The sequence below is a fragment of the Xenopus laevis genome, chromosome 2S, assembly GCF_017654675.1.
Source record: "Xenopus laevis strain J_2021 chromosome 2S, Xenopus_laevis_v10.1, whole genome shotgun sequence".
NCBI classification, from domain to species: domain Eukaryota; kingdom Metazoa; phylum Chordata; class Amphibia; order Anura; family Pipidae; genus Xenopus; species Xenopus laevis.
In genome coordinates this window covers 138,653,303-138,673,645 of record NC_054374.1, presented here as the reverse complement: position 1 = coordinate 138,673,645, position 20,343 = coordinate 138,653,303, and the positions used below count along the sequence as shown (strand labels likewise).

General features: G+C 40.2%; 1 protein-coding gene across 1 annotated transcript; it reads right to left on the bottom strand.

The window, feature by feature from the left end:
- Nucleotides 1-1,685: 1,685 nt before the first annotated feature.
- Nucleotides 1,686-19,673, bottom strand: sp7.S (Sp7 transcription factor S homeolog). The gene is made up of 2 exons (XM_018250156.2): nucleotides 19,531-19,673; nucleotides 1,686-6,844 (listed from the first exon to the last, which is right to left on the bottom strand). Exons 1-2 carry the CDS (start codon nucleotides 19,549-19,551, stop codon nucleotides 5,582-5,584), a joined length of 1,284 nt encoding a protein of 427 aa, XP_018105645.1. The 5' UTR covers nucleotides 19,552-19,673; the 3' UTR covers nucleotides 1,686-5,581.
- Between the last annotated feature and the right edge of the window lie 670 nt (nucleotides 19,674-20,343).

The window sequence follows — 20,343 nt, the reverse complement described above, 5'->3', positions numbered from 1 at the left end:
AAAATGGGAGTTTTATGAAATACAGTTGTTTGTATTTTGAAATGTTCACATGTATAATAAGTTCATTTACTGAAAGATTTGAAGCAAGGGGCCCACTGGCATAGCCCTGGGTGATGTTGTTATGCAGTGTTAGCTGCACCTCCAAGAGCTTTACACCACTGGGGCATTTAAGGGCACCAAACATTGCATTGGCAGACTCTTTGCTCATGCTCCAGTGATTCTATGTATGCTTATTTTTATGCCAAATGTCCTATTTAAGCCTCTCTTAGCATATGTTTGCAAGCTGGCTTCTGTTGTACTGTGCCTAGACTTGGCTAAGTCTCTCGTGCTACGTTATTCTACATGTTATTCTTCTTTCTACCTGCCCTTCTGCCTGCTTACAGATTCAACACTGATTCCTCCCCTTTCTTCTCATTTGGGGCAAATTTACTAAAGGGCAAAGTGGCCATCACTAGCGAAAATTTGCCAGAAATCCAATCCGTAAGAACATTGCCAATTTACTAACAGGGTAGAGGACGATTCGCCAGGCGATTGTTACTCCACAAATTCACTAAAGTGCACTAAAGTATGTTACCCCTATTGCCAGAGTCTGCTTCGCTGGGTTATACCTGGCGAACTGATAAGGTGAAGCTACATCCTCCTCAATCTTATGTCACTTGCATCATAGCCAGTATGCCGAAAAGTCATAAAAGATTTAAAACGCTGGAGTTTTAAAGTGGGATTATGTTTTAAAGTTGTAACTCTTCATTTTTTTTTTTTAACCATTTGAAGCTTATGCCACATTTGCTTTAGGGTGGGCTCATATCTAGGACAATAGAGGATCTCTTTTGTCTTTATTTTGCTTCCTTGGAAATTTGTAATAATAAGTGGCCACTTCAAGAATTTACACCAACATCTCAAATAAAGACTTTTATACGACCTATACGTACCTATTTAAATTTATCTAAGCGTAAGTGTGTTAACAAAGTATCGCTAGGCAGAAATGAACGGTAGCGAAAGTTTACTATGAAATGCTTGCGCCGACGAAGTTTCGCTAGTGAAACTTTGCAAGCGTTTGTCCGCATTTTGATTAATTAGTTTATGCGCTGTGAATTAACATCTGACCAACTGACGCAAAGTCTGGCGGAGCCTTCCGAGGCAAAAATTAACCACTTAATGAATTTCCCTCTTGGAATTACAATTTAGATCTTTCTGTTTTTCTTGCCTGTTATCATGAGATGAGTCTGATTGCTTCTAGTGTCGCTGCAAAATATTTGTGCCTCAGAAAGGACCCTGGGAACATCTGTATTTTCTGATGATTCCTTATTATGCAGGGATACAGCCTCTCTCACTGGGTCCCCCCCAGGGCCACGGTGGCCTTTCATTTTCTTTTGATCAGCACAAACCTGTATCATTAGATTACATGGCAAACGCCTTTGTTTGGGACAAACACAAAGTCAACCCAGTGAAGCCTAAGATGACATTCTAGTTTGCATCTGTTTTATCACAGAAAATTAAATGTAAATCCTTTTGCACCTTTGCGATTTGCCTTTTTCCACAGGCCGTGAATCAGCCCCGTGTGGCATTAGCCTAAGCAAACCAACATCAGAGGTTTGCTCTTCACTTGAATATTTTTCCCAACTGTCAAACCAAATCTATGTTTTTAACATCGTAACAGAAATAAGCAGAGGCATATATCAGTAAAATATATATCATTATTATTTATTGAAGCACAAAATACAAATAAATAAGAAATTCAAATAAAATAGACTCGAAAGTAAGTTACACACACACTTAAAATATAAGGTCATCCCTTAGCATCAGTTTATTAGGTACTGCTTAGGGGCAGGCAACACATTTCTAAGGGGTCTGTCTAGTAAGTAGTTTCAGTGCTTACTTGCCAGCGATCCTTAGAGGAAAATGCATTGTGTCGCACAAAGCACAGTATCAGTGGTGAAGTTACACTTTCTTACCCTATTTTCCAAGTAGGTGCTTGGCCTGTTACTTCTATTTTTACTCTCTTGGTTGGTGAGGGTGTTGGGATTAGAGTTTAAAGAACTAAAACAATTTGGCCCTTCCAGAACCTGAGCAATTGCTCCCTAAAATAGTCTTGCATCTCTCTACGTCTCCCTAAGGCGGAGTTGCTTAGACATTAAATTGGATTTCTGGTAATACTGATTGCAGTTTATAACCTTATGTGATATTATTTGATTCATCTGTAAAATACATTATTGGGGTTCTGTAATAAAAGGCACTAAGTTTGCCCACAAGCAGTTACCCATAGCAACCAATCAGCAGGTAGCATTTACTGGTCACCTGTTTAAAAGCAAGCATTTTATTGGTTGCTATGGGTTACTGCTCCTGGGCAAACTTAGTGCCTTTTTATTACATATGGGGATATGAATCTTATTTCATCCAATTGTCTGTACGTGAAACATTCAAATAGAATACTTTGGGTTGGCAATGTTTGTATTGAAAACATATGGACAGTCATAATTTCATTACAGGGGTCATACATTTCATAAAATTCACCTAAGTACCATGAGGTGCAGGAATGTAGAAACAGAGGAACCGGTGGCTGCCGGGGGGGGGCAGGATCGTTAAAGGTTGAATGTGTAAAGGCCCCCATACACGGGCCAATAAAAGCTGCCAACAAACCGAGTCGGCAGCTTATTGGTCCGTGTGTGGGGCCATGCGACGGGCTTGCCCAATCGATATCTGCCTGAAAGTCAGCAGATCTTGATTGGGCAGGTTAAAAAATCTCGTTGCGGCCGCATCTGTGCATTCATGTGGCCCCCGCAATCCGACCTCCCATTTCGGATGCAATATGATGGCCCAATGATCGGATCAACCTGATTTCGCTCACTTCAATGTGGGCACACCGGGGAGAGATCCGCTCGTTTGGCGACATCTCCAAACGAGCAGATCTCTATGTCTATGGCCACCTTTAGATCTATATACATGTATATATATATATGACGCAAGTGAGTTTTTGGAAAGTAAGGGAGCCCTAACATGATTTTTCTGTATGGCCTAGTAACATCAAGTTTCACCATTTTGACTTTAACCTTATAAAACTTATGTTTGTAACAATACATATAGGTTTTAAAACACACAAAAAACTCTTTAAAAAAAAAGAAGTAATGTCTGTAGTAAATACATCTAATTTTACAGGTAACTAATCATTTGAATGTCTAGCTTCCCCACAGCTTACAGTACAGAGTGCAATATTAATACAGTTTATGAAAGTGCACTTCAACATTTCCACAGCATTCACCATCAGTGGGACCCACATTGTTCACACATCGGCCCACGCACGAATGGAATCACAGTGGAAGAGCCTGTTTAGCACCACTATGGGATGCAACATTTTAACAGCACTTTCACGTTCAAGCACAAGGCACATTGCCCTCTCTCTTATCCATATATACAAACAGTTAAATTAAAGAGAATATCTATTGTGCATTAAGTTAAAAAAAATGCATATTATCAAATGAACACACAAATAGTAAAAATGACCTATGTAGCGGTACACACATTTTTTCTTTGTACAAAATCTGGGTGATTACTAGAGAACACAATACTATATACAGTAAAATGCTTTTAGTTTTGTTTTGCTGGGCCTTTGGGCAGGTCATGAATATGTACCAAGTAAGACAAACACTGACCACAATAGACTGGGTGGGGTTTTGTTTAGCATTTTTACATTATAATATAGGGATACCAAAACCTGAATGTTGACCTGAATGAATAATTTTCTTTTCAGGTGTTTGAACTATTTCCTGACATCTGATATAATGCGACAAATGTTTAAATTCCATCCTGATGAGCCTGGAGTGATGTATAAAATGACCTGTAACACCATAAAAATGTCTTGTATTCATTAAAATAAAAGCGGCCATACATGACCACGGAAGGAGCGAGAGCACTAAGGGGAGCAGTGTTTATTTGCTGCCAGAACCTGGCTGCAACTCATAATTGACTATAATAGAAATCTGCGGGAGATTAATCTTGCTCCAAAAACGTGCATTTGAGCATCATCTAGCAGGTTTCCATTATAGTCAATGACATGAGGCACAGATGAGATCTGGCTTTTTTTTCACAAAGAAAATGCTACATGTGCCATGAGCCAAACACAAAAAGAATAGGAAAACAACATTATTCTTCAAACATTTTCACTTTATGGCATTACTGTTTCTTAATATAATTTTTACAAATTTTTTAAAAACGATGTCGCCAAACGAGCGGATCTCTCCCCAATATGCCCACATTGAAATGGGCGATATCGGCGATAATGGATCCGTTACGGACGGATCGCAGGACCACATACACGCACAGATGCGGCTGCAATCAGTCTGGATTTTTTAACCCGTCCGATCGAGATCTGGCCGACTTTCAACCAGATATCGATCAGGGAAGCCCGTCAGATGACTCTGTCGGCAGCTATTATTGGCCTGTGTATGGGGGCCTTAAATCAAACAAAAGGCTTTAGTTAAGGTTATTGTTCCCTTTTAATGAGTTTCCGCAACCTCCCAAGTGCACATAGATGAATAGGAATACTGAACCTAGAGCAGCTTTGCTCTTCCATAGCCATAAAACCATTCCATGCATATGTGCCACTTACATAGAATACCTGAGGGACCAGAACCCCATATTTACACTTAATTATCTACTATTTGTTTTACAGTGGTACAGAGGTTGTTTTTCTTAAACCGGGTTCTTCAGAGAGTGCTGCCTTTTAAAGACCATGCTGTTGGCATAAATACACAGTTATATATAGGGATGCACCGAATCCACTATTTTAAATTCGGCCGAATCCTTTGTGAAAGATTCGGCTGAATACCGAACCGAGTCTTAATTTGCATATGAAAATTAGGAGTGGGAAGGGGAAAACATTTTTTACTTCCTTGTTTTGTGACAAAAAAGTCACGTGATTTCCCTCCCTGACCCTAATTTGCATGTGCAAATTAGGATTCGGTTCGGCCGGGGAGAAAAATTTCTCACCCCAGAATACCTGACAGAAAAGTACAAATTTTGTTTACAAAATTTAGACTACACAGGTCTAAACTAGACCCCCAGGACATTTCTCTTTCAGGATTATAACAATTCTGTGTATTCTATTCAGTGGCATGGCTGCCAGTTTGCAGTTGCCCTTTTAGGTCATATGACGCTGCTGCACCTCTGCTCATATTTTATCATAAAGAATGCAGATCATGCAATAACACTATTTTTACTTGTACTGGATGTATCTCTAGTGCCAGAGAGGTTTTTTTCAGCTTCATGAACCACTGGGTTGTACGGTGCAGTAAAACCCTTGTGTATTAGACCAATTAGCTCATATTTTTGTTACAATTAGATTTTGTATCTTAACACTATAAATAGCTCATCACATAAGACATCAATCCTCTTGTGCAAAGAACACAAACTACCAGGGGGGATGTCTTTGCAAATATTTAAACATGATATAGAGTTTACACACTGTTTCCATTATGGCTCAAGAGCCAAGAGTTTAGGCACAGTCATCAGCCTATTTTTTTTTACTTCACTTTTTCATCTGCTGTACAGTTCCAGTAAGGTGGCTTGTTATCGGAGTTTATCAGCATCATATTTCTAACAATCCTCCTTGGCCAGGGCTACCAGATGCCCTTTCTTGGCTACCACTGGCTGGTGGGCTGTCAGCTAATGCCATGCCTTTTTCACCAGAGTTCTCGCTCACTGCTCCTCCATCTCCTTGAACTCCATCATCTTTTGCTCCTGGCTGATCCACATGACTTCGCTGGTGCTTGCTCAAGTGGTCGCTGCGGGTGAACCTTTTTGCACAGAGTGGGCAAGTGAACTTTTTCTCACGTGTGTGGGTGCGCACATGGCGCTCAAGCTCATCGCTACGGGTGAAGCGTTTGCCACAGAAAAGCCAGTTGCAAACAAAAGGACGCTCTCCTGTGTGCCAGCGTAGGTGAGCTTTGAGATGTGAGGCTTTACCGTACACTTTACCACAGCCAGGGATGTGACAGCTGTGCACCGGCTTCCTCTTCAGACCTGCAGCAGAAGCTCCAAGCCTCTCCAGCTCCTGGCAGTTTGGACAGTCACATGACGGACGCCCAGAGTTCCCATATGATGTCCCCCTTTGGGCCTTTAATGACCCTGGACTTTCTAGCAAGGGGTTAGCAGCCAAAAGTTTTGGCTTGTACATTTCTGGAGCCAATGTGTGCTGGGAAGGTGACAGAAGGTGTGAAGATGGGGATGGGCTTGAGGAAGGAGAGATGGAGGGAAAACCCACAGAGGGGTATGAGGCAGGGGTAAGAGTGGTGTATTCTGCACTATATTGGGTGCTCATGCCTACTGGACTTGTTACTGGTGGCATAGAAGCTGCCAGCCCATCTGGCTGTGATTGGTTTCCTAGCCAGTTTGTATTTGGATGCATGTCCCACCATGAACCACCACTGCCTGGGGGTGAACTAGACAGAGAAGGATGATGGATGCCTGTTTTGTACCATGAGCCATATGCATGTCCCATATCTAATGATGTGTATACACTAGGCACACACTCTGCTGGTGAGAGACTCTTGGGCTCTTGGCAACCTGAAGAGGAAGGGAAGGAATGAGAGAAAGATCCAAAGTCTCCTCCATAGTTTGAAAGTGCAGGGGGTGTCCCACATGGCGTCATTATATTGCTTCCCCCTAAGTATGTTGAAGAATATCCGTCCCCCATTAGTTTTGAAGCACTGAAGTCATTGGTTTGGCTGTATGGCTTCTTCACTCCAGATCTGGCTGAAACTGTGGAATCCCTCATAGGGCTGGAACCCCCAAACTTGTTGCAGGCAGCAGTGAGCATTGCTAAAGGGCTGGAAACATAACGAGCTTCTTCCTAAAAATGAAGCAAAAGACTTGGGGGTTAAAAAAACTCATGAAGACGAAGATAAAAGTCCCTAAAGTTTGTCTTAGTTTAGGTTAGTTAATTTATATGTAGAAACCAAACATATAATGTTACTACAACAAACTCCTAGGTAATTACTTATCTATCAGATAGATGAACTTCAACGTAAATTCTTAAAGGACCAGTAACATAATTTTTTTTAAGAAAAAATCGTTAGTATACAACGGAAAAAAAACACAAAGACAAATGAAACTTTGAAATCAATAACTTACCAAAATTTCGCTTGCGCTTCTCTTCAGAAAAGGTGATCCGGTGATCAATTGTGCAGCACTCGATTTCTCCTCCCTGGCTATCTCCTATAAGGAAGCTCCTATAAGGAAGGCAGGGAGGAGAAATCGAGTGCTGCACGATGGATCACTGAATCGCCTTTTCTGAAGAGGAGCGCAAGCGGAATTTCTATATGTTATTTCTTAATAAAGACTTAGCGATTTCAATGTTTCATTTATCTTTGTGTTTTTTTCCGTTGTATACTAATGAATTATAAAAAAAAAAAAAATTATGTTACTGGTCCTTTAAAGAGTAACTATATCCCTGTACATTGCAGATGCAAAAATATATCACAGACAACAGCTCATATGTAAAACACTGCTTCATATTAAATAAAGCGTTGGCCTGTACACACTCGATGGCTTTCGTTGCGATAATGCATACCCATGTTCTTGCACGAAATTCGCCCCATGTGTGCACTGAGAGTCAAATACAAAATGCAGCATATCAGTGGTTTCTCCATTGGTGTGACATAGCTGCCAGTCAGTGCATACAGGGGGGTAGATTTCAGCTCAAAAAGCACAAGTAGATCTGGCAGAGAAATCAGAATGTGTGACAATAGTCTTAGGGGCAAATTCACTAAAGCGCGAACCGGCTAAAGCTGGCGCAAATTCGCCAGCGTGATGTCATTTCGTTACTTCGCCAATTTACTAACGGGTGCTGGCATAAATTCACTAGCGAAGTGGACCTACTCTAGCGCTACTTCGCACCCTTATGCCGGGCGACGCTGCGCTAATTCACTAACTTGCGCATTTTACTGAACGTTACCTCTTGCGCCAGACTTGCCTTCGCCACCTCAGACCAGGCCAAGTTCAATAAAGTAGATAGGGATTGCTTCAAAAAAAAGTCTAAGTCCCAAAAAACTCTGGCGTCTTTTCTTTTTTTAAGGGTGATAGGCTGCAAAAGATCGTACATTTTTTTGGGGGTACCCTCCTTCCCCCCCTACATTTCCTAACATATGTCACCTAAACTATACAGTGGGCACATGTATAGGGCAAACAACTCTATTTTATTTTATGAAGGTTTCCCAGGCTTGTGTAGTGTAATGGATTTGCTGCTACATATACGTCCATTGTACTTTAACTTGGTGCCGTATGCAAATTAGGCATTGCTAGCGTAACTTTGCTTTGCTTGACGAATTAACCCTAACACAACTTCGCTACCTTTTGCCTCCCTGAGCGCAACTTCAGATTTTAGTGAATTAGCGGCGCCCTGGCGAAACTTCGCCTGGCAAAATGCGGCGAAGCCAACGCTGGCGCAACTGGAGGTAAGTAAATTTGCCCCTTAGCCGGATGTGAGCAGTACTGACACTGCATAGAATAGTGGTTCCTAAACTGATGTGCTGCCCCCCACCCCATTGGGGCTCAATGAAGGGACCTGGGGGGCCACAGCCTAAAGGATATTTATTTGGAGAGATTGTCTATTTAAGTTCCTGGATACTCATGGAAACTCAGCTTGAAGGTCAGTTAGGGTGAGATTCGTGGTGAACACATACTTTCTGCCTTCTAGTTATTTTTGGAACTATAAGCGAAACACTATTAATGCAATATTATCATATATCTATAACCATATTATTAGCTATGGAGAGCCCTGAACAAATATTAGTCCTCAAAGGGGGGTGTGTGTGTGTGTGGGGGGGTTAACCAAAAAAAGCACAAAACTCCCTGGCATAGAGCTTTTTACAGCAGGAATTGTACACAAGGGAGTTATTTAAAAGGAGGGACATCACTAGGATATTGTTTTCCCTTGAATTATTCAGAAGGGCATTAAAAGTAAAGGTGCAACACAATAATATGGTTACATCCATGGTTTCAGCACCAATTCCAGTGTGATGTTTAACTCTTTAATAGTACCAAAAAGAAAACTGGTCTGACAGCTATAAATGCTACATTTCTTAATTGGGTCTATGTTCCAATATTACAAAGTTGCTGCAAAAAATCTAGGAAGCAATTCATTTTACACTTCTTTTACAGCAACACACCTCTGCCTTGTGTACTTGTTTCCTTCCCCACTTTGTTGATGTCTGTCTCCCCTTCCTTATAGATTGTAAGCTCTTTGGAGCAGGATCCTCAATACAAAAAAAGTTTAGAACTGCTCACTGTTTAGGCACTAGCTAAACAAGGTATACAATCCATCCTACAATAAATGGGGTTATTTGCCAAATCTTGCTATTCAAGTAGATGCTTTAGGCTTTCATTTGATATCCCATTATACTGTAGATATGCTAATTGTGAAGTTCCTGCTCTTTGTGTCTACACACGCACTAGACTCATTAAACACAGTATGTGACATGATATCACAGGATTCCATATAGCCACAAGGCACAGGTACCTTCTAATGACAACTATGGGCTGCTAAATTTGCCTCTCTGAAAAGAGAACTAAATCCTAAAAATGAACATGGCTAGTAATACCATAGTTTTTATACTGGAATTACTGTTGTCACAGGAACTCCCCATCCTGGATTTTATTAGGAGTGTCAGTGACACTGCACATGCTCAGTGTGCACTGGGCAATATTGAGAAGCTAAATCATCAGGAAATAATGCCTGCAACATAAGCTTATGCTACAGGGCTGATTATTAAATTATGATGCAAATTGCACTGATTTCAGAGCTTGCATTTAATAAAAACATGATTAATTAGCCTTGTATTGTGCAGCTACTGTGGAATCTTTGAAGGCACAGATCATTATTGCCTTGAATTGGGCTGGTATAGATTCTAATATATAATGTGCAACATTTCAGCTGTCTACTGGACCATGTCACAAAATATCCCATTATACAAAGATATCTGATGAGTGCTGTTGCAGATCTGTGGGGCACATTTATATTTGACCCTATCCCCCAATCCCTACTTAATACAAGGTGGTTGGGTCATAAACAACTATTGCCTTTTTTTTTTTACATTTTTATTACTCTGTGAAGACAACCAAAGCTGTTGAATAATGTTTAATATGTTTAAGTGTAGCCTCCAGAACAGGAACAAGATTTTGTGGCAACGGTAATTGCCTACTCAGCCATCATGGGGGAAAGAACAGGAAATACGGGATATTTTTCCATTGACTGTATCCATTAGGAAGCGCTCAAGGCAACTTGTTAGTATGGAAGGACTGATAGAAAACAATAACCACTGCCAGCCCGTGTATGAAAAGTTTCGAGCTCAGTTAAAAAGTTATTTAAATATAAAACTGATAATATTCCAATGTAGTTTGTGCTTACAAACCAATAGCTTTCACTGGAAAGGAACCAACTCCCATTGAGAATACAGTGGCTGGCAGTTTGTCTAAAGCCGACTTGAAAGCCTGCCCCTGTGCTCACGGTCCTGGTAAATCCATTACACGCAGGACTGGGTGCTACTTACACTCGCTTTTTTCTAAATGGAATAAAACCGGGCCATTTTCTTTTGGTCTTGTTTACTTCTCCTGAATAAAGAAACTACTACTGATATTCTGACATAGATGAAAAAGGTTAAATAAACCTATTTTATCTCAAATGTACAAAACCATAATTTTCATTACATTTTGCCAACCCATAACTATGTGCAGACAAAACATACTTATTACAGTGTGTCTTCCGCTAGCCAAGAACATAAAAAGTTGCATTCCCATATACAGGGCTGGTGTGAGACTAAATGGGGTCTCAGGGCAATGCAGGGAAGCTGGGGAATCCGATTTAAAAATAGTTAAAATAAAGGTGACTATACATGGGCAGATCCATTCATTTAGAGAGGTCACCAAATGAGCAGAAATCTACCCGATATGCCCAATGCTGTGAATTCAGCAGGTAGTTTTATTCTTGTCTATATATATATAATTTATGGAAGCCTTGGCCTTCACATTTGGGACACAAAGCCACCCAACAGCTTAGGCTGAAACGAAGGGAACCAAAATAAAAAAAGGGGCATGGGAGTCTTGATATTATCGGAGAGAAAGACACAAATTTCAGCACCAAGAAGCAAACCCTTCAACTGCTGGGGGGGGGGGGTAGGAGGTATAGAGGGGGCCCAGTGAGGCATGACAGCTCCAATAAATGTTTATAAAAAAAAAAACACTATCCAGCTCTGACTGTCATATTTACACTTCCACTGTATGTACCACTGTAAAATGAGCCAACACATTGCAGTGATTTATATACAGAACAAATCAGTAGCTGTCGCTTAAATGGAACTCCCGGTATCCACAGCCAGGTAGTAAAGTACTAGCTCCATTTCTCCACTGCAGAATGACGTTCATCTTACAACAGTAGGACCAGGAGTGCTAATAGCCCATTAAACTGTAGAGCCTAATGGGTTAATTAGCTTTTCTCATTAATGAAAGTCTCCTAATAGTTGTACCATCCTACAGCGCAAGGTGTTTACATGAGCGGGCAGAATACCAATCTATATATGTCTTCCTCAAATAACATTTTGCGACGAGATTCTGGGGTTTATTGACCTCAGCATACAGGCTAATATTTGCTAAGCCAGCGTCTGAGGCTGCTCATTATCCACAGAATTTCAAGCATGTCCCTATTGGTTTTATACAAATTATTTTTAATGTTTCATGATCCCACCCAAATGCATCTCCACCTTCAACTAAGGGGAACGAATTTAAAAATAACCAGGACAAATAAACGGAGCACAGAGCTCGTTTTTCAACTTGCCTGGTAGGGCTTTCAAGTTAATATTTCTCATATCATATAATGATCATTCATTTTCAGTTATAATATTCTAAAATAAAATGTTCTTTTGCATTCATTTGCTGTATGTTAAATGTGAAAAAAAGGTAATTGCCATCTCTTATTGCTTATTATTGTGTCTATATAGAGAAGAGTCAGGGCTGCCTAAGGGAATGGTGGGCAAAAGGGCCTTTTAGAGTCCCATTATACATATAAAGTACAGTGGTCTGCTAAACTTTACACCTCAGAACCCTACTAAAGTGTTTTGCTGTAAGCGGAACATTGAATAAACAAAAGTGCACTGCCTGAGCTATACTTTTATACAGGTATGGGATCCATTATCCGGAAACCGCTATCCCGAAAGCTCCAAATTACGAAAGGCTGTCTCCCATAGACACCATTTTATCCAAATAATTCATATTTTTAAAAATTTCCCTTTTCTCTGTTATAACAAAACAGTACCTTGTACTTGATCCAAACTAAGATATCATTAAGCCTTAAGCCAAAATCAGCTTATTGGGTTTATTTAATGTTTACATGGTTTTTTAGTAGACAAGCTATGAAGATCGAAATTACGGAAATATCCTTTATCCGTAAACCCCAGGTCCCAAGCATTCTGGATAATAGGTCCTATACCTGTACTGTGTTATTGCAGTCATCTCTGCTGCTGGTGCTGCCATCTTTCCTACTAGACTCTCTTCTACAGATCCCTGGAGTTTATTTTCCCTACCATTTAGGGTAAGGGCACATGGGCAGATTTAGGGAGATTAGTTGCCCCAGCGACAAATCGCCTCTTCTTCTGGAGACAATATCCCCGAACTGCCATCCCTCACGAAGCTCCGCGAGTGCCATCATGCTGGCGCTTATTCCTTATAGCAGGCGGGAAGGTAGGGGAAGGCAGTTCGGGGAGATTGTCGCCCCAAAGAAGAGGCAATTTGTCACCAGGGGGACTAATCCCCCCAAATCTGCCAGTGTGCCCTTACCCTTAAAGGAGGCAGCTCACCTTTACGTTAACTTTTAGTATAGAATGTCCTATTCTTAGTTACGTTTCCAGTTTCCATGTTTAATAGTATCGTTTTTTTTATTTTCAATTATTTCTCTTCTGCTTCTTTCCAGCTTCCAAATGGGGGTTTCTGAACCTGCCAGCTGTAAAGCCATTGTTGTGCAAAGCCATAATTTAATTGTTATTGCTACTTTTTCATTCTTATCTTTCTATTGGGGTCCTCTGCTATTTATCGTCCAGTCTCTCATTCAAACCACCTCCTGGTTGCTAGGGTGAATTAGATCCTAGCAACCAGACTGTTGCTGAAATTGTAACTTGAAGAGCCGATGACCAAATAGATAAATAAATAAGAAAAACACAAACATTCTCAATGGATTCTGGGGGCTGTAGAAAGATTACTGAAAGAGGTTCAGCTGCTTATCTTGATAAGATAACATTATTATTAAAACAACTTTTGCTCCCTTACATATCCAAACAAGCTTTTAGGCTGAGGACACAATGAGCAGCAGCATTTGATTCACAAGACAGACTGGTTTTGCCAGTGGTTCCTCCAGATGGCAAGCAAAACAAAGTTTCCAAACACAGTAGCCTGGGATATGAGAGATAGTGATGTGCGGGTTCCAGGTTCCTTTTATAGACCCGCGCCGACCCGCCCTGCCGATGACGTCACAAAAGGGGCAGGGCGAGCAGGCACGCGGCTATAAAAGTAGAAGTCGGAAGCCGCAAATGGGGGTGCGAGGTTGACCCAAACCCGACCGACCCCTGGGTAAACCCACAGGTATCGGGCCCGCCCGCAAATCACTAGAGAGAAAGTCTTATAGAATAAATGTTTCAGATGTTTACATATCTATTCTAAATCTGGTACCTGACTGCAAATTAGGGTTGGCAGCCGGCCGGTATTTTACCGGCCTAGCCGGTAAAACACCTGCCAAGGCCGGGGCCGGTATTACAAATTTACTGGCAATGCAAGTCTCAGGGAAAGAGAGAGTATTTATGGCAAATAACGTTATTACTATGTATATATCTTAGAATGTTTAGAATCTATGTGCATTGCATTTACACATGTTGCAGTTGTGATTAGGAAAGCATTTAGAAGTTGGTTCAATAAGCATATAATAAATGCAGATATGTGTGTGTTCCCATGTTCTTCCATAGGACTCAAACAAACACAGAAAAAACAATTAAGTCCTAAACAGACCCTGCAGGCTGCCAAGCGAAATAGTTCTATCTGCATTTATGTTTATATTGTATTTGTATTGTATTTGTATATTGCATTTATTGTTTATATTGTGAATCTTGTTCATATCTCAAAATATGTGCGATAGAAAATTGCGACAAATATTATTATTGTGTGTACACAGCTTTAGCCTATTAGTTACGAAGACTTAAAGGGGGCTGTTGCTGAATCAAAATCCTTTAAGAGAGAGAGGGATTATAAATTAACCTTGAAGCTATTAAATGTTGAATTGAATAGCAATTTCTGTCTTACCATCGGTGGGAACCAGCAGAAATCGCAATACATGTGCAATATTTTGACTTCCCATAATTAGATTGTGGCTGTGTACATGTACAGTAAGTCAAAACTGATAATGTAAAATATTTGTTCAGGGTGTAAGGAACCAAGTTATTACTACTAATAAACCCTCGAATTCAACCCTCGAATTTAAATCCTTCGAATTCTAATATTGAATTCGAAGGATTTAGCACAAATCCTACGATCAATCGATCAAAGTAAAAATCGAACGATTCGAATGATTTTATGCAATTGATCGAAGGATTTTTCTTCAATCAAAAAAGCTTAGAAAAGTGATGTGGAAGGTCCCCATAGGCTAACATTGTACCTCTGTAGGTTTAAACTGCCGAAGTATGTAGTCGAAGTTTTTTTTAAAGAGACAGTACTTTGACTATCGAATGGTCAAATAGTTGATCGATTTTCACTTTGAATTGTTCAAATCGAAGTCGAAGGTCGTAGTAGCCTATTCGATGGTCGAAGTACCCATAAAATAATTTGAAATTCGAAGTTATTTTCATTCGAATCCTTCACTCGAGCCTAGTAAATGTGCCCCATAGGGTTGCCACCCCGCCGGTATATTACTGGCCTAGCTGGTAAAACACCTGCCAGGGCCGGTATTACAAATAATAAAAAATGAAAACCAATTGCAAATTGTCTCAGAATATCACTCTCTACATCATACTATAAGTAAGGGGTTGCTCATTCTTCAGTTAACTTTTAGTATGATGTAGAGAGAGATAGTCTGAGACAATTTGCAATTAGTTTTCATTTTTTATTATTTGTGGTTTTTGAGTTATTTAGCATTTTATTCAACAGATCTCTAGTTTGAAATTACAGCAATCTGGTTGCTAGGGTCCATATTACCCTAGCAACTATGCACTGATTTGAATATGAGACTGGAATATGAATAGGAGAGGGCCTGAATATAAAGATTTGTAATAAAAAGTAGCAATAACTATACTTTTTTAGCCTTACAGAGGTTTTGTTTTCTTAGATGGGGTTAGTGACCCCAATTTTAAAGCTGGACAGAGTCAGAAAAACACGCAAATATTAAAAAATAAAATTAATGAAGACCAATTTCAAAAGACGCTTAGAATTAGGGGAGATAATGACACTTAGCAAATTCCCTTTCTTCAGTATTAATGTCATTTGTGAACCCCTCTTGTGCCAGGGAATTTCTTGGTGATCTATGTTTCTTAAGGGGTTAAAGGAAGCAGTTCTATGCGGTGAAATGGAGAGTTTGTTTTGATATTTATGCTTCTAGAAATGCCATACAAGTGGTCAGGCCTGGACTGGCAATGTGTGAGGGGCTGCTGTAAGATGCCATAGACAATCACTGTGGAGTGGGTTAGTGGGGGACTGTTGGGCCTCTGTGTACTTGAAATGCCAGGACCTATTTTGTCTCCCAGTCCAGACCTGAAAGTGGTGGAATGTAAGTGGTGGGATCTCCTTTAGACAAAGAGTGTGTGTGTTACTTTCCCTTTTGCCAGTATTCTATCTCTAAGGCCTCTAAGCATTAAAAGCCATCACAACGTGCAGCTCTTTGCTTTGTACTTGGGCAGTGTCGGACTGGCCCACCATGATACCAGGAAAACTCCCGGAGGGCCCAGGTGTCAGTGGGCCCTCATGCTTCTAAACAATTGGCTTATTTCATGGCCATTCCCTATTTATATGAGAATAAAGAGGCTAAATAGATGGACTAATAGGTTATAGTATGTAAAGAAAAAGAATAGGATAATAGAGGTTGAGTGAGGAGAGGAAGAAAATAATACTTAGAGTGGGCCCCTGGTCTAAAGGTTTTTGGGTGGGCCCCTGGTGTCCCAGTCCAACACTGTACTTGGGTAGTCCATAGTACAGACAGACTGTGTTAGGCTTCTGAACAATGTGGAGTACACCCCAAAAATGTCTTGCAGCTGGCAAACTAATGTGATGTGCAACAATTAGATATGAAAGGGATTAAAACATGGGACTTGATCTCTGGGAGCATTTGGGTTAAATTGACTTCTGCCTTGTTCTTCCCTTTGAAAATTGTCCTAACCACAGAGTTAGAAATATATTCCCCTTAGAGGATTTGAGGGGGGAAAAATATAAAATAAACTTTGTTGTTTCCGGACCCAAAATCCCATTCTGGTTAAATCCGCAAACTGAGCCCTTATTTCTGGTTGAGAGGAGAGACAGGATTCTATAATGTTAAATAGTCTTTGAAAATCTTAACTCTGCTGGATCTGGAATACAGGCAGGGACTGGGCTGGAATCCTGAGTTCCTACAAGCGCCTGCCCCGCTCCCTGTGGCTCTCAAGTTAAACAAAATTTTCTTTAAACCGGCTTTAGAATTTGTCAAAAAACATTTGTGAAAAGAAATCCTATATTCAGAGTACACTGGTTTGGTTTCAATGTGCCCGAGGAAGCCGTTAAAGTGATAGCTTACCTTAAAATTAACTTTTAGTAGTATAAATACAGCAGCACCTAGGATAGTGTGTGCAATTAGCCTTCAGAACAGGAGAAGGCCAGAAAAGAAAGAAAAAACATAAATCAGTGACCTAGCAACCAGACAGTATTTCAGGTTGCAGAGTGCAATTAGTAAGAATAGGAAGGCTAATAATTACTAAAACTTCCAACATCGCTAAACAATCTTTGACTCTCAAGGGGTTCTGGGAATTGCTGTTGTCCGGGAGCTGATGGGTTGTAGGGTATAAACACTTGCTCTACGAAGGAGGACAGGCATTAATGCCATGGAATTATATTATGACACCCACATAAATGGAAATATATTCAATTTACTAGTAGTGTAGACTCTCTGTGCAAAGTATGTGGAAACAGCTGTATTTGTGTCATACTGACAGTATATTCCATATTAGCAGAATGACAGTGAGTGTGAACCCTAATTGCCATAAACAGATTGCAATGTTTTGCTAAAGAGTTAAAGGGATTGTTCACCTTTGAGTTGATTTTTGGTATGACACAGAGAGCGATATTCTGAGACAATTTGCAATTGGTTTTCATAGTTTATTATTTGTGGTTTTTGAGTTATTTAGCTTTTTATTCAGCAGCTCTCCAGTTTGCAATTTCAGCAATCCGGTTGCTAGGGTCCAAATTACCCTAGCAACCATGCATTGGTTTGAATAAGAGACTGGAATATGAACAGGAGAGGCCTGAATAGAAAGTAGCAATAACAATACATTTGTAGCCTTAAAGAGTATTTGTTATTAGATGGGGCCAGCTGAAAAGAATCAGAAGTAGAAGGCAAATAATTGAGAAAATGTAAAAAAAAAAATCTATTACATAATAAAAGTTTACTTAAAGGTGAACCACCCATTTAAGAAAATGCCCCACTCAAGGCAAGCCATGTGGCAGCTCACACTGATATCAATATGTTCGAATATATTTAGAAGAAATGTTCTTAACATAAATTATGTTCAAGAATGCACAGTGCTTTACAGAGCTAGACACTGGGGTCCATTAAATACTGAATAGAAGTGCTTAGGACATAGCTGGAAGGAGCTCCCCCCAGAAGAGCTGACAATTAGTCTTGCTTATTCATACTAAAAAATCTGATTGTGAATAAACTGGCTCTCTAGTGTAAACAGATGTGAGTGCTTGGATTGGTTCAGCTCCATGGGCATCCACTGAAATCAATTGAGAGTGCCAAGAGTACAGTCCAACACACTCAGTCTGTCACACCAAATTGCTGCAGTTCTGGTCCAACTGCCTGTGTATAACTGCGCCTATGGGAACTGAATCCAAGTGCAAGAGAGTGCGCATAAAATTGACATTGGATCACCTGACTACAGTGTCAGATATATTTACTAACCTTAACCCCAAGCCCATGGATTCAGTTCTGTTTGTTGGAAACCAGTGGCCCTTCTATGAACTTATATTAATACACATCAAACCAATTGTGACATCAAGTGCAATGCCTTTAGATCAATGAGTGTAAATTAAAGAGGTGGTTCACCTTTATATTAACTTTTAGTATAATATAGGTATTGTGAGACGATTTGCAGTTGGTTTTCATTTTTTAGTTGTGGTTTTTCAGTTATTTCGCTTTTTATTCAGCAGCTTTCCAGTTTGCAATTTCAGCAATCTAGTCCAAATTACCCTAGAGAGCATGCATTGATTTGAATAATAGACTGGAATATAAATAGGAGAGGCCTGAATAGAAAGACAAGTAATAAAAAGAAGCAATAACAAAACATTTGTAGCCTAACAGAGCATTTGTTTTTAGATGGGGTCAGTAACCCTCCATTTCAAGGCTGGAAAGAGTCAGAAGAAGAAGGCAAATAATTAAAAAAAATGATGGCCAATTGAAAGGTTGCTTATAATTAGACATTCAATAACATACTAAAAGTCAATTGAAAGGTGGACCACAACTTTAAACCTGCAGACTAGTGATGGGCGAATAAATTTGCCAGACACAAATTTGCAGCGAATTTCCGCGAAAGTGAATTAATTTGCAAAACTGTGGCAACAATTAGCAGGCAAAAATCCTGTGCGTCCAGAAAAAAATTGTAGCGCGTCAAAATTATTCAGACGCCCATCGACTTTAATGCATTTGGACCAGATAGTCACGTGTATAAAAATGTTCGATTTTTGCCCATTACTACTGCAAATATTTGCATTCCATATAGAAAGTTATTTACCCAGTAATTGTGAGACCATGTCCAACTAATACCTCTTATCTGTTAATTCAGAATCCAATCCCTCCTGCCTTCCTCTTGTATGAGAAGTCTAATCACATGTACAGTATTTATAGGACATAGATCAGACTATTGTAATGCAGCTTTCATATAGGGCTTATATACAGTATATATATAAACTCTTGCTCAAAGGCTGCTTGTTACCTATATTGCTAAAAACCTGATAGAGTAATTTTAGATGAAGTTGGGCACAGGTTCAGTTCAAACAATGCATATCTGCTGATATCTGGATTTTCTTTGGAGCACTAGAACGCCCTTACTAATTACCCAAACCCAAAGGTTCCACACATAAAAATAATTTTTGGATAACTTGTGTTTTTCCCTTATAACTTTTATCCCACAGACATCATTTTATCAGCTAAAATAGGCAGGAGAGTTGTACTTAATTTCCCTATAGCAGCTAAGTTAATTCCCCTTCAAAAGATAGTTATTTCCCCTAGCAGATAAGTTATTTCCCTTTAGCAGCAGAGAAGTCATTTACCTCTATCATGGGAGATGCCATACCCCTCCTCAGTGTGAGGCTCCTGGAGATCTGACTGCACGGGCTGCTTTGCTCCTCACAGGGATCTTGTGATCCACCCACAGCCCTCGGGCTTATCCAACACGCACCTCTCCTACCCACTTGTGCTCATTCAAACCCCTCCCCCATGAAACTAAGCAAGGGTGGGCAAGAGGGAAGGGTGTGCGTAAAATAAGGTAATTAGCAACTTTGGATCCTGGGGACACACTTGGGACCTTATTATTTCTGCAATAAACTCTGAGCAGGTCACTGTTTGGGGACTGGGGGGGGGAGTTTTCATTACTCACATCAGAGAGGGATTCAATGGGCAGGTTTATTTTGGAACATATATCTCTCTCTATATATAATATATAATATAACATTTATTTGGCTACTGCAGGAAAACCTTTGGAACCCTGGGGAATTCTTCACACACAAAAAAAAAGAAAATGACATTATCTGACAGCAGGTCCCCTACTCTGTGCAGTCAGATTTTAAGAAACATACAAAGATCCAGTATCCAGCCTTTTAGGGTCAGGGCACACAGGCAGATTCAGGGAGATTAGTCGTCCGGTGACAAATCTCCTCTTCCTCAGGGCGACTAATCTCCCCGAACTGCCTTCCCTGCCTTTCCTGAAATCCGAAATGTTTTCCGAAATCGCCAGAAGTTTCCTCCAACTTCGGGTGACTTCAGAAAACGAATCGCGGCGAGTTCCATCCTGCCGGTGATTTACATTTTAGCCGGCGGGGAGGCAGTTCGGGGAGATTAGTCACCCCAAAGAAGAGATTTGTCGC

Bases quoted from the DNA above. Each gene is read 5' to 3' on its own strand.
- sp7.S (XM_018250156.2), bottom strand. From the start codon at position 19,551: ATGGCATCTCCCATGATAGAG. The intron at 6,845-19,530 runs GTAAATGACTTC...CTTCATTTTTAG, and splicing joins TGGCATCTCCCATGATAGAG to GAAGAAGCTCGTTATGTTTC.